General features: G+C 35.7%; 1 protein-coding gene across 8 annotated transcripts in view; it reads left to right on the top strand.

Annotated features, from left to right (window-relative positions):
• The window catches only part of LOC131154193 (pre-mRNA-processing protein 40C), a 119920-nt gene extending 108016 nt beyond the window's left edge, over positions 1 to 11904 (top strand). For 5 of the 8 annotated variants that reach the window (XM_058106790.1, XM_058106788.1, XM_058106787.1 and 2 more), the window contains 3 exons: positions 780 to 926; positions 7957 to 8079; positions 10498 to 11081. In XM_058106790.1, coding sequence (XP_057962773.1) covers positions 780 to 926; positions 7957 to 8079; positions 10498 to 10830 — 603 coding nt within the window. In that variant the 3' untranslated portion in view covers positions 10831 to 11081. Of the gene's footprint in view, positions 1 to 779; positions 927 to 7956; positions 8080 to 10497; positions 11082 to 11150 lie in introns of those variants that run through there. The other 3 variants (XR_009136385.1, XR_009136386.1, XM_058106789.1) reach the window with 3 other exon arrangements.
• Positions 11905 to 12884: the final 980 nt, after the last annotated feature.

The raw sequence follows: 12884 nt of genomic DNA, 5'->3' as shown, positions 1-12884 counted from the left end.
GTGCAACATCACTCCAAAAAACTTTAGGTACATGCATTTGATAAAGTAAGGTGCGAGTGATTTCAAGGACATGTCTATTTTTCTTCTCTACAACCCCATTTTGTTGAGGAGTGTGGGCACAAGATGATTGATGGACACTACCAAATTGAGTCATATAAGTAGTGAATTGTGAACAGAAATACTCTTTAGCATTATTACTTCAAACCAAATTGAGTTTTTATTTCAGAACAAAAGACACAAAATATATAAAATAACTTGGAACGATTTTTATTAAATAGAGCAAAGTCATTCTTGAATAATCATCCACAAAGGTTAGTACTGAAAATCCAATTTGCACACAACTCTACTAGGATCCCAAACGTTGGAATGGACTAACATGAAAGGGCTTGCAGCCCGTTTATTGACTCAGGAAGCAAAAGGGATACGATGGTGCTTTCCAAATTAACAAGATTCGCAATCAAGAATAGACACAAAACTCAGATTAGGAACAAGACGTTTCAACTTTTCCAGTCAAGGATGACCAAAACGCGACAATGAAAAATTATGCATATGCACTAGTTGGGATGTTTATGTTTTCATGTATGTTGTATACCTCTCTCTCCTCCTTGCCCCTCCTCGTGTCATTTTTCTGTTGAAAATATCCTGCTCAAGTTAGACAGTTTGGTTTCCTGGGGATGGCTCCGCACTTATAATTAATTGACAATGAACCTACATACTGTTCATATTTGTTCTTAATTCTTGTGGAAGTGTTGATTTGGTCTGCTTGCACCTATTCTCAGGAGAAGCTAAAGGAAAGAGAGCGAGAATTACGGAAACGGAAAGAAAGGGAGGAACAAGAAATGGAAAGGGTGCGAATGAAAGTTCGAAGAAAGGAGGCAGTGACATCATATCAAGCTCTACTTGTGGAAACAATTAAGGACCCTCAGGTAGTATTATTTGATTACACCAAATTTTTTCTTGGTTTCTATGAAGACGCGGACAATTGCTGAATCGGTTTTTTTCTGAGATCTGTAGGGTTGCAGTTATCATTATGTAAAATTAATGCTATTTAAAGTCGTTGTAGTAGTAGAAAATTGTCTGGTGTTTGTATGCAGGAGCCTCCAAGTTCAGAAGATCTTTACATCCAAATGAGTTAACAAGGAGACTTGGGCAGTATTAAGTGTAGAAAAAATGAGGATGGCAATGTATTAATTAATGAAGAAGATATTAAAAAGAAATGATGGTGATCTTTTTTAGTAGTTGAGTGATGAAAATAAAATATGTTACAAGAGATACTCTATTTTAGTAATTATTAGGTGTAAGTGGGGATATTGTTGTCTTTCAAGTTTTTTTTATTATACATAAAAGTGCAGATCTGGAGCTGAACAGAAGGCTTCAGGAAACAACTGCCTATTTTATTCCTTGCTTTTTATTTTTTTTTGTTCTCCTTCTCTTCTCCGTCTCTAACTTTACAACATGGTATCAGAGCATTGATCTTCCCTAAATTTGATTTATCTGAGTTGTTTTAGTCACTCTTTTCTTTCTTTTTATCTTCCCCCTTTCAGTTATCAAATCTGATTTTTTGGTTGGTTTGAGAGTTGTTTAGGGACACTTTTCCATTTTGGTTTGGTTGTGCAGCATCCTTGGTAGGACACTGTGTGTTCATGGTGGTTTGTTGATGTGAAGCAGTTATACTCTCTTGCAGGTATATTGCTGTTGTTGTTTTTCTGTTCATTGGCTGATTATGGTATGATGATGCTGTTTTAATGCTGTGTATTCATGATTGCTTGCTTGCAATCTTGTACCAGTTTCCGGTGGGTTTCCAATTGTTGTTCAATGACTATTTCATGTTATTGCCAGCACTTGCTTCTAGTTGCTGCTAGCCGTAATGCCTGTAGCTGCTGTGCTGCTAGGCTGCTAGGTTGTTTATTAAGTGCCTTGGTGCTTCTTGTGGTTTGCCTTCGTCTGTGTAGTCAAGTAACTCCTGGTCGGATATTGTAACTTCAATGTGTTCAGTGGCACCTGTTGAAGTTCTGGATCTTTGAAGTTTGGAAGTTATGCTCTGTGAATGTGTGTGCTGTGGTTGGTGTCTTATTTCACATTGTTTCTGCGTTTTTCATTTTCGATACCAATGTGTGCTGATTGTAGTGTATTAGAGGTGATTTTGATGGCCTCATAGGGTTTCAACTGATACTGTTAACATAGAGATCACGGCCATCGAATTGGTTGGATCCTCCAACTACTCCTTGTGGTTTTAGGCAGTCGTGTGTATATTAATGCGAAAGGGAAGTCCAAGTATTTGCCACATTCTCCTTCCATCTCCAGGCTACAACGATTATGAAGATTGGATGAAAGAGATCTACGTGTTGCTTGTGTGGCTGTGGAATGGCATGGAGAGCCAGGAATTGTTTCAAATGTGATGTTTCATAGAACAGCCAAGACCGTCTGATTTCCATGAAAGCTTTTCACGAGATAAAAATCAAACTCGTGTTTTTTACATACATGAGAAGTTTTTCAAATATTACTAGGTCCATTAGTGAGTATCATAACACTTTGAAGTGTATGTAGGAGGAACTCAACATCTCTCAACTGGTTAGTTCTGAAATTGAGATCATTAAGTGGCAAAGGGCAGAGTCATTGGCTGCTCTAGGTTGAGTCTTGAGCTTCAACTCATCCTAGATCCGATTGTTTCCAATGAATCCGTACCATCTATGAATGAAGCATATGCTAGAAACCAGCAGATCACCAAAGATGGCTCTCAATCTTATTCTTATGCTTCTTCCCTTGATAGTTTAGCTTTGGTTGGCACTACATTTAACTGTGGTTGGGCCTGGTGAACCAACCCCATCTATGAATGAGGCATATGCGAGAATCCAGTGGAACACCAAAGATAGCCCTTAGTCTTTGTCTTAGGTTTCTTCCCATGATAGTTCAGCTATAGTTAGCATTACGTTTAATCGTGGTTGGGCTGGTGAAATGATACCATCTATCAATGAAGTATATGCTAGAACTCAACAGATCACCAGAAATGGCTCATAGTCTTTTGCTTAGGCTTCTTCTATGATAATTCAGCCACAGTTAGAAATATGTTTAACCATGGTCAGGGAAATGTTGAAGTATGAGGATGGGGATGATATTTGGATCACGATTGTGGCCAAAGTAGTGTATTTGGAAAGGAGTTCACTGTGGTAACTCTTGCATTTGCACACATTGTGGCAAGGAAATCATACTATTGACTGTTGTTTTGATTTCCGTGGGAAACCTACTTGGGCATTTTTAAGTGTATCTAGCCACTCCATTGGTTAGTTGAATACTTCATCTGCCATGTCATGTGGGGAGTATAACAATCTTGTCTGCATGATTCAACAATTCCAAACCTAGTATTCAACATCTAGTGCTGTAGTGCTCACTCATCTCTTCATCCTCACCCCGGGTTATTGATTTTGGTGCCTTCTCTTATATGGGAGGTAGTCCTAATTTACTTCAGCCCATAAAACCCAGTATTTTACACTCTTTAAGGTTACTCTTCTTGATGGTTCGATTGCACCAATTTTTGTGGTAATATTCTTTTATTTCCTTCTATTCCTCTTTCTTATGTATTATATGTGCCTAAAATTCCTAAATCCTATTATCAGTTAGTCAATTAACTAAATCTAATAACTATTCTATGACCTTCTTTCCATCTTATTATGTTATTTAGGATCTACAGACCAAGAAGATGATTTGTGGAGGGCTTGAGAAGTATGGCATCTACTATTATGATGGTGGTGGTGGTAGATCAAGTTCTTGTCATGTGACTTCTTCAATTTCTACTCATGGTCTTTCTCTAGATCAATGGCATGCTCGTTTGGGTCATCCATCCCTTTAACAATTGCGACAAGTTCTTCCTTCAAGTCTATTTCTTGTTTTGAGTGTTTTGTGTGTCAATTAGGAAAGCATACTTGGACATCTTTTCCATCTAGAGTTGAGTCTTGTAGTAAATCATTGTTTTCTCTTATTTATTCAGATGTTTGTGGTCTGTAGAGTCAAGAATTTGACGGGTCAAGAATATTTTGCATTTGTAGTGGATGATTTTTCGTGTATAACTTGGATCTATCTGTTAAAAGACAGGTTTGACTATGTTAATGTATTACTCAGTCTCAGTTCTACAGGGAAACAAAAACTCAGTTTGGCATTAGTATTCAACTCTTTAGATCTGATCATGCACTTGAATTTGTTCAAAATAAGATGTCTTTTTGCCTGGCCGTAGGAATTATTCCTCAAACATTATATGTACATGCCCCTCAGCAAAATGGAGTAGCTGAACAGAAAAATAGACATTCACTTGAAATAGCACGATCTATAGTCCTTCATATGCTTGATCCTGTAACCCTTTGGACTGATGCCCTTCTTGCGACATGTTTTCTGCTCAAGGAGGACCTCCAGTTCTGGGGGAACAAATTACCTTCTCTATTAAGTGTACCAAAAAGCATCCATGTTCCTGTTGTTCCTCGTGTCTTGGGTGTATATGTTTTGTTCATGTTCGACATACAGGTTTATACAACTTTCCTCTTTGTGCTAGTGAATGTGTCTTTGTTGATACTCAAGAACTCAGAAAGGATATGATGTTATGATCCCCACACTCACAACAGATATGTTTGTGTACATTTTACCTTTTTTGAGAGGACATTTTATGCCTCTATTGTTGGGTCGTCCTTGAATGAGTGTATTTTGAGTGCTATGAGTTCTTGTTCCCCCTTGTGCATTGATACTCCTGCCCCTACCCTTATTCCTGTAGACCAAAATTATGTTCCTTGTGTGAATTCATCAATTATTGACCCAAAGAAACAATTGAGGTCTTATGAACAATGTCAAGTAGGCAGAGACATCATTGTCACCATGAAGCTGCCTCTTTTACCCTTCATTTGTCAGCTCCTGGTTCTTTTTCCTTTTTCTCTTCATTCTTTTTGCTTTTCCTTTTAATTACAATTATTAAATAAATAAGCTAGCAACAGTCTGACCTTTGCAGTTCAGACTAGTTAAACTTTTTTAGTGTCAAAATTGTTGAAGGAAAAACCTGCAAGGTGCTAGCTAGCAAGCTAATGACATTCTTGAAATTTTTTTAAATTTCTTAAACTACTACCAAATTGTTAGAATAATTTTACAGAGAGTTGTCATAAAATGCCAAATAAATAAAATTTTAATTTATTTTACATTGTAAATAGAATATTTCGATTCACGATCTGTTCCTATGATCTGATCTTGCAGATCCTCCCCAAGATCCTATGTAGGATCCAGATTCTAACAACCTCGGTCTATGTCTTCCGTCTCTATCCCTTCTGCACATGTTGAAATACTTGCTAATCCTAGGTGGAAGAATGCAATGGATGTAGAAATGGGTGCATTGACCGCTAGTGGGACACGGGATTTGGTGTAACTTCCTCCTAGTAAGGATGTTTTCTAGGGATGCTTGATCAGACTTTGAAGAGAAATATTGATATAGGAAGGTTGGCAAATTAGTTTACTTGATTGTCACTAGACCTAACATATCCTTTTGTCATGGGGTGGTGAATTAGTTTATGGAAAGCCCCAAAGAATCACACTCGGATGCTGTTTGTAGAATTCTAAGGTATCTCAAAGGCTCTGCTGGTAGAGGTTTGATATATAAATGTAATAGAAACCATGAGATCATGGGATACCCTGGCGCGAATTGGGCTGGCACGGTTGATGATTAAAGGTCTACTAGTGGATATTGTACATTTGTGGGAAGTAATCTTGTTACATGATGTAGAAAGAAACAACCTAATGTAGCAAGATTTAGTGCTGGAGTATAGTACTAAGTTATGGGTCACATTATAAGTCAGCTTATATGGTTGAAGTCTCGTATATTAGAGATGGGATTTTTGGTTGCGAAGCCCGTAGATATGTTTTATGGTAATTAAGCTAGCTTTTACATTGCTAGCAACCCAGTGTTTCATGAGAGGCCTAAGCACATTGAAATTGGCCCTCATTTTGTGAGAGATGCGGAGTTGAAGAAGGTTGTGGGGACTGCAATTGTGAAATCTGTGGATCAATTAGGCAATGTTTTCACAGAAGGCTTTATTTGAGCGTGCCTTGTCTAGTGGTTGCCATTTTAGTAATTATGTGTGTTAGTTGGGGGTATTTTTGCCATCCAAGTTTTTTATTCTTAATCTGCAAGAGTGCATATCTGGAGCTGAACGTAAGGCTTCAGGAGACTGCCGGCTGCCGCTTTATTTATTTATTTATTTATTTTCTTTTGCTTTCTTCCATTTTTTCTCATCTTCTCAAACTTGACGACAAAATGGAAGGCTTAAACTTAATTTCTTGTTGAGCCTTGCTTATTGCTCACCATCAGCCATGCCCTAGTGTTTTTTTTTTAGTGTTGGACCAAGGCTCTATAATATGAATGTAGTTGATGATTCTGTAAGCGTAGTTTGTAAAATATGTTATTGATAATTTTGCAAAATGATGCTTATATTTCATTTTTGATCAAAATTACCACAATATTTGTCATCTAAAAGGGAAAACAGGCCTAAATATATATGATTTTATATTAATTAATTAACATGCCCCTGTCATCTCATATCGTCATTTTTTAAAATTGTCGTATTGTCGTGTCAGTATCGTGTCATATCCGTGCTTCATGTGATATCAGTGCTTCTTAGGCAACTTATAATTAATTGAACAACATGAAGTTCTGTATGCATTAGAGGAGATGAAAAATTCAATATTATTGGACCATCGACTAGTTTTTTTAGCAAGATTGTAAAGACTTAAGAAAATGGAAGATAAGTGGAGCAAAACTCTTTTGTGCCTACATATAAACAAAGAAATATTCAAAATTGTTATAACTAATGTGAAAATTAAACATTTGAGACAAACTGTCAAACAATGAAACTTTTAGAAAGGATCATAGAACAAGGACTGACACTAGTAATGACAAATTGAGAAAATATGTTTGATTTTATGCCCAGAGGATCTGCAATGGAGGCTATAAATATATTAGGGAGACTAGTGAAAAAGTGAAGCGAAAAAAATAGGGAGTTGCATGTACTTTTCATTGACCTGGACAAAACTTTTGATTGGGTGTTGGGGGAAGTTTTGCGGTGGGTTTTAGAAAAGGAGGGAATTAGGTATATAGAAGTTACTAAAATCTTTATGATGAGATAACAACTATTATTACAACTATAAGGGGTGAAACTAGAGAATTCCCCATACATTAAGGATCTACTTTTTGTATCTTTGTTGCTTTGCTTCAATCCCCATTGCAAATCCCTCCTTAACTAAACTTTCCCATTAATATTTTTAGTTGTCATATAACCATTCTTGTTGACCCCCTAAAATAAAAACTGTATCAATTTTCTCATATCCTTTTTTTCTTTTCTTAGTCTTTGTTCAGATTATTCCTTCTTTGTTCAACTCATATGTTTAATTTCAGGACAATTATTGCAATCTTGAATATCTCCTATATTTTTAATATATAGGTCCTAAAGTGCTTTCCCTCCATCCATTTGGGCACTGTTCAGAAAATAATTGCAGTTGCATTAGACTAAACTTTGATCTTATTTACAAGATGTCAAAAAATTAGAGCTTTGCCTAGTTTCTCAAAAGTATATCTGTATAGATGGTTGGATGCCTGAGGCCTTCAGAGCGGTGGTCTGGATCTGGGTGAAGTTTTCAAGGCCTAGCAGTTCATACAGTTCTCTAGTGGTTTGCCATCTTTGAAAATTTTCATAAATTCTATAATGTAGTTTAATTGGCAAACAACATGAAGCTTAACATTCTGGCAGTTTTGATTTATGTGATGTGCTGGAGTGCACATACATGTTGGGACAGTGCCCCAATATTATTAGTAATTAGTTTTAAGATTTCTTGTCTTCTTGGCTCACTTAATTTTCGTTTTGTTGTTGCAGTTGGGATTTGATTCTCCTTGAGCCACTGACCAAACTGTGCTCTTGCTTTCTCTTGTAAATTCAGGCATCCTGGACAGAATCGAAGCCTAAACTGGAGAAGGATCCTCAGAGACGTGCAACAAACACTGATCTAGATGCCTCAGATTTGGAAAAGTTGTTCCGGGAACATGTTAAAACATTGCATGAGGTAATTTTTTTACAAGTCTTTTGTCTTCCACTTGGATGCTGAAGGTGCCTTCTCTTTGTGATGCACTTCTACTATTTTGTGTTTCCAGCTTATTCCTTGTTGAACGTAATCAGCCATTGTGGTGAAATCAGCACTCCTTATGCATTGTTAATAATGGTTTGAAAAAAACAGTGGGTGGTCTAACCATAATGGTCACGGTGTAGTAGTTGCGGCGGGTGGGTGATACATAATGTGTAGCAGTTGTTGCGTTCATGAATTCATTTTTTTGCATTAGCAAATTTGTAGACACCAGAGAGTTTCTCATGGTTTGACCCCAAAATCGTAAGTGCTAATGTTTTTCAATAAAAACTAGTCATCTCCTGTGCAAGTGAGATTCTTTCTTCCTGCCCCTCCAGCTCCATTTTAGCTTATCCTTCTGTCATAAAAAACTCTAGTTTTGGTACATTTAAATGAACTTAGATGTATGTGATTATACATTACTTCAGTTCTCTTATTGGTGAGAAAAGCCCTGTATTTTTTTTTTAATTGAATGCAGTGTAAAGTAAGATATCATATGAAAAATAAATCTCATAACATGTTTGAGAGTTAGTAACTTCATACTTTGGAGCACGCCTCATAGTTCATATGTCGCACCAAAATGACATAAACACATAAATATGTTAACAAAAACAAGTTAAACAACATGGTGAGGAAATTTATCAGTGTCGCTTTGCATTAAGGAGTATTATTGTCCTTGCGTATTTATGAGATATATTATCTCATGTGAGACCGAATCATCCCTGGGTTCTCCAGTTATTAGAGATCTTTTTTGCTATTCCATTTTTTCTTTAATGTAGTATCAAAGCAAGAATTTAGGATCTAAAACCCTAAGGGACTGCTACAACGATGCTGGTGCCAATCCAAAGCCCTAAGCCCTTTAACCAGGCCCATATGACTCTCCTATGTCCCAGGGCTCAAGTCCAGATTTTCCAGAATTGTTGTTGGACCTTCCAGAAACTTTATTGATGTCACTTCTATTTGGTCCAGGTATCTGTAGTTTTAGAAAATAGTGATGGTTCGTGTAACAAAAATGGTTGCACTATAGCAGTCATGGTTATTTGGGGTGTTGTTATTTCACATGCAATGGATGGCATCCATGAATTTATTTGTAAATTTTGCAAACTTGTTTAAGACATAGATTCACATGTTTTCACTCCAAAATTTTACCTGCAAACGTCTTAAATGACTAGCCAAAATTTTAAATCAAGTTACACAAAACATATACCAAACATGTTGAATTTTATATTGGTCCTCTTGTCATTAATGGGAGAAAATTCTTGCAGCTGTTACTGGTCACTATTTTATTGAGTATAAATCTAGCCTAAACTGTGAAACTGTAAAATATTGAAACAAAAATTATGGAACATACCTATATTTGATATTTCATAACACAATCATATGGAAGCATGAACATCTAATCAAAGGGTAAGCAGTATAAAGCAAATATTAGTGACTTTGTGCCTTCAAATTTAAGTTTTGTGACTCATTTATGTTTGTATTTTTTGTGTTTTTTATGGCTACAAGTGTATATAGTACTGAAATGGGTCAATTGTGTCATGCTTGTGTGGTTTTGGTAAGAGATGCATTTAGATATAAGGGTTAATTAAGATGTTAGAATTTTATAGGTAAGTGTATATTCTAATTACAGATGATTTATTGTTATAATGAAAATGACACTTAGGCTATCTAATAAACTGGTTGTGTCAAGTTGGATTTAGTTGGACAAAAGTAAGCCTTATTTGATGCACAAGAAGTAGATAATTGGCGAGCATATGTAAATTTTGAAAAGAAAATATAATTTATTTTGCCCATTTTGTTTGTTAAAAAATTCAAGCAACATGTAAAACAGGACTATTTACCCAAATATACATCATGTTGTTATCCTTTTAATAGAAACAATTCCCTTGGGGTTTCTACATTATGTTGCGTGAGTTGACTAATACATTATCTCCCTGCACATTATAATGAATTAAGGACTGCAACTACCCTGCCCCAACAAAACCATTTTAATAATCTGGTCTACTTGACCCAGTCACGGCTTGAGCATGGTTTAGTTCAGCACATCACAGACTGTTGGGTTGGTGTCATTTGACTTCTACCATACAGTTGTGTTGCATCTCGCCACACGGGTTAAAAGCTAATCTGCAGTTTGCCTATCCTATCCTATCCTAAGCCTGAACTTGAGACCTCCAATATGGAAGTCAGATAATCAAATGATTGTTCTCTCTTTGGGGACCAATTTGACCATATTTTTGTGTTGTATCTATTGAATGTTCTATGCAATTTGAGCAATTAATACAGTATGATTCAGTGGGGTATGAAGTACGTGCAACACTGTTTTGATGTCAATCATCTTTTCTATGGTATTGACTTTTGTAGAGATGCGTGCATGAGTTCAGAGCACTATTATCTGAAGTCTTGACTGCCGAGACAGCTGCCCGGGAGACAGAAGATGGAAAAACAGTTCTTACATCCTGGTCAACTGCTAAACGCCTTCTGAAGCCTGATCCTAGATACATGAAAATGCCACGGAAAGAGAGAGAATCATTGTGGCGTCGATATACTGTAGAGATGCAGCGGAGACTAAAGTTGGCAGGAGATCAAAAGGAAGAGAAGCACATGGAGGCAAAAATTAGAAGCTCTGTTGATTCTTCGAGGTTACCTTCAGGATCTAGGAGAAATGATGAGAGGAGATACGATGAGAGGAGATAGCTTTTTTGTGAGAAGTTAGTGTTCTAGTTCTTTCAGTACAGTTCACTGATTCTTAGCTTTGGTTTCTGACGTTAGGCTCAGGGTCTCTGATTTACTTTTTTTTTATGTGATTTTTCAGCATCTTCATTAAATAATTTTTCGTTTTCTTGGTTTAGCCAATTAATACTGTGATGTGTGTAACATTAATTTTACAATTGTATCACTGACAAGTTCAAGTCATCAATTTGATCTGATTTGCTTCAAGCTCCAAATTGACACCCTGAATTCAACACAATTTTCCCGAACTAGTTTTGATTTTTGAGCCTCTTGAATGGCTGCAGATAACTTCCTTCAACTTGGTTCCGAGGACAATCTCGGTCTTGCAGAGGATGAGAACGTGACGATTCTGAATCTGATTAACTGGATCTGGTAGACTGATTAACAGATCTGTGGAAGAAACAGGTAACCAACTTCTTGACAGAACACTTGACCGCATTGTTTGTTGGCAAGCGCCATTGCCTGCCTTGCTTTTTTAGCAGTTGAAGGTAACACAACAATGACATTTTGTTGAGTTTCGGTTCCCATCGTCATTGACTGAGCTTGCCAATACTTGATAACGCGGGGAATATTTAACTGTCTTGACCTCTTTGCTGTAATCAGATGAATATTTGTGGCACCTCATCCCAGTGTAATTTTGAAAGTTGAGTTAATAACGCTACATAGTTTTGGGCATTTAAATCTGCCCCATGTGCGCGGTTTCATGCTCGAGGAGTTGGTCTCGGCTTGTAGGGGGAGCGGAAGTTTGGTTTGTGCTCGTCTCTGGAGCGTGCTGGGTTTGTAAGAAAGTCATGCCAGTGATGTGGCATCTTATCATTTACTGGGTTTAATTCACTTTTTCTTGATATATTTTAATAAATTATATAATGTCACATCATCTGTATTTATTTGTGATATTTTTCTTGTAATTGATAGAGTTTTTCTTAAATCAGTTTCTGGAAAATCTATCGAAAACATCACAAGAGATGCGAAATCTGAGAATGCAAATTATATCAAGACATCCCTACTTTTAATGGACATTTGGTTTATGACATAAAATATATTCTTGTGAAATGATATTTTTAAAATCTCATTCTTCCATCTCTTAAAAATATTTTTATTTAGTTTGTATCATAAGATTTCTAAGAATGCTCACAAGATTCTCATGTCAATGTTTGGCTAATTGGGTAGGTATTTTGAAAAAAAATGATCATTATATACTTAATATATGTGTGATAAATATGTATAATTATATTTTTCAACTTAGATTATGTACGTAGTTATAATTATGTCTAAAATTTTTCAACAATTATAAATTTAAGACATTAACATTTAATAGTGGATTAGCCGAACTAGTTGAGGGTGATATAGCGGGCAAGTAGTAACTCAATTAAATTGTTTAAAAACAATAATAATAGTGATTGTAATAATATTATTATTATTATTATTATTTAATAAATGCAAATTTATTCTCAAATTAACTAATATTTATGTTAATTAATATTTTAAATGCCATTTTAATATTTTCTAAATAAAAATTAATTAAATATTTGATTAAACTTTGTAATTAATATCTTTGATTAGCATTATATATATTTCTTACTTAAATCAACCAATATTTATGCTAATTTAAATTTTTTGATTTTACTTTTATTAATCATTTATTATTTTAAATACAATAATATAATGTGATTATTATATGAGTATTATTATTATTAAAAAATTAAAATAGTGGAGCAATTTGATCTATAAAGTAGGATTCTTATGGAATGGAATTCTCATGAAACTTGTGTATGGGCGTGGGAGCAGGATGCTTGTTCTTAAGAATCCTTTCGGTCCAAGAATGTGAACATGCTCGCCATTATATTATCACACTCAAACAGACGAGAGAAATAAGATGTCATGCACATTTATAAAAATTTTCAATGATGTGGCGAGGTAAATGCCTCCTCAATGGATTGTTGTGAGCTTCTAGCAAAAGGAAGCAAAGAGAGTTATCCAAAACAATTCCTAGATTTTGATCAAATTTGGTCATCGGC

Source organism: Malania oleifera, chromosome 4 (assembly GCF_029873635.1).
Source record: "Malania oleifera isolate guangnan ecotype guangnan chromosome 4, ASM2987363v1, whole genome shotgun sequence".
Taxonomy (NCBI): Eukaryota; Viridiplantae; Streptophyta; class Magnoliopsida; order Santalales; family Ximeniaceae; genus Malania; species Malania oleifera.
This window is presented reverse-complemented; position numbering and strand designations above follow the sequence as displayed.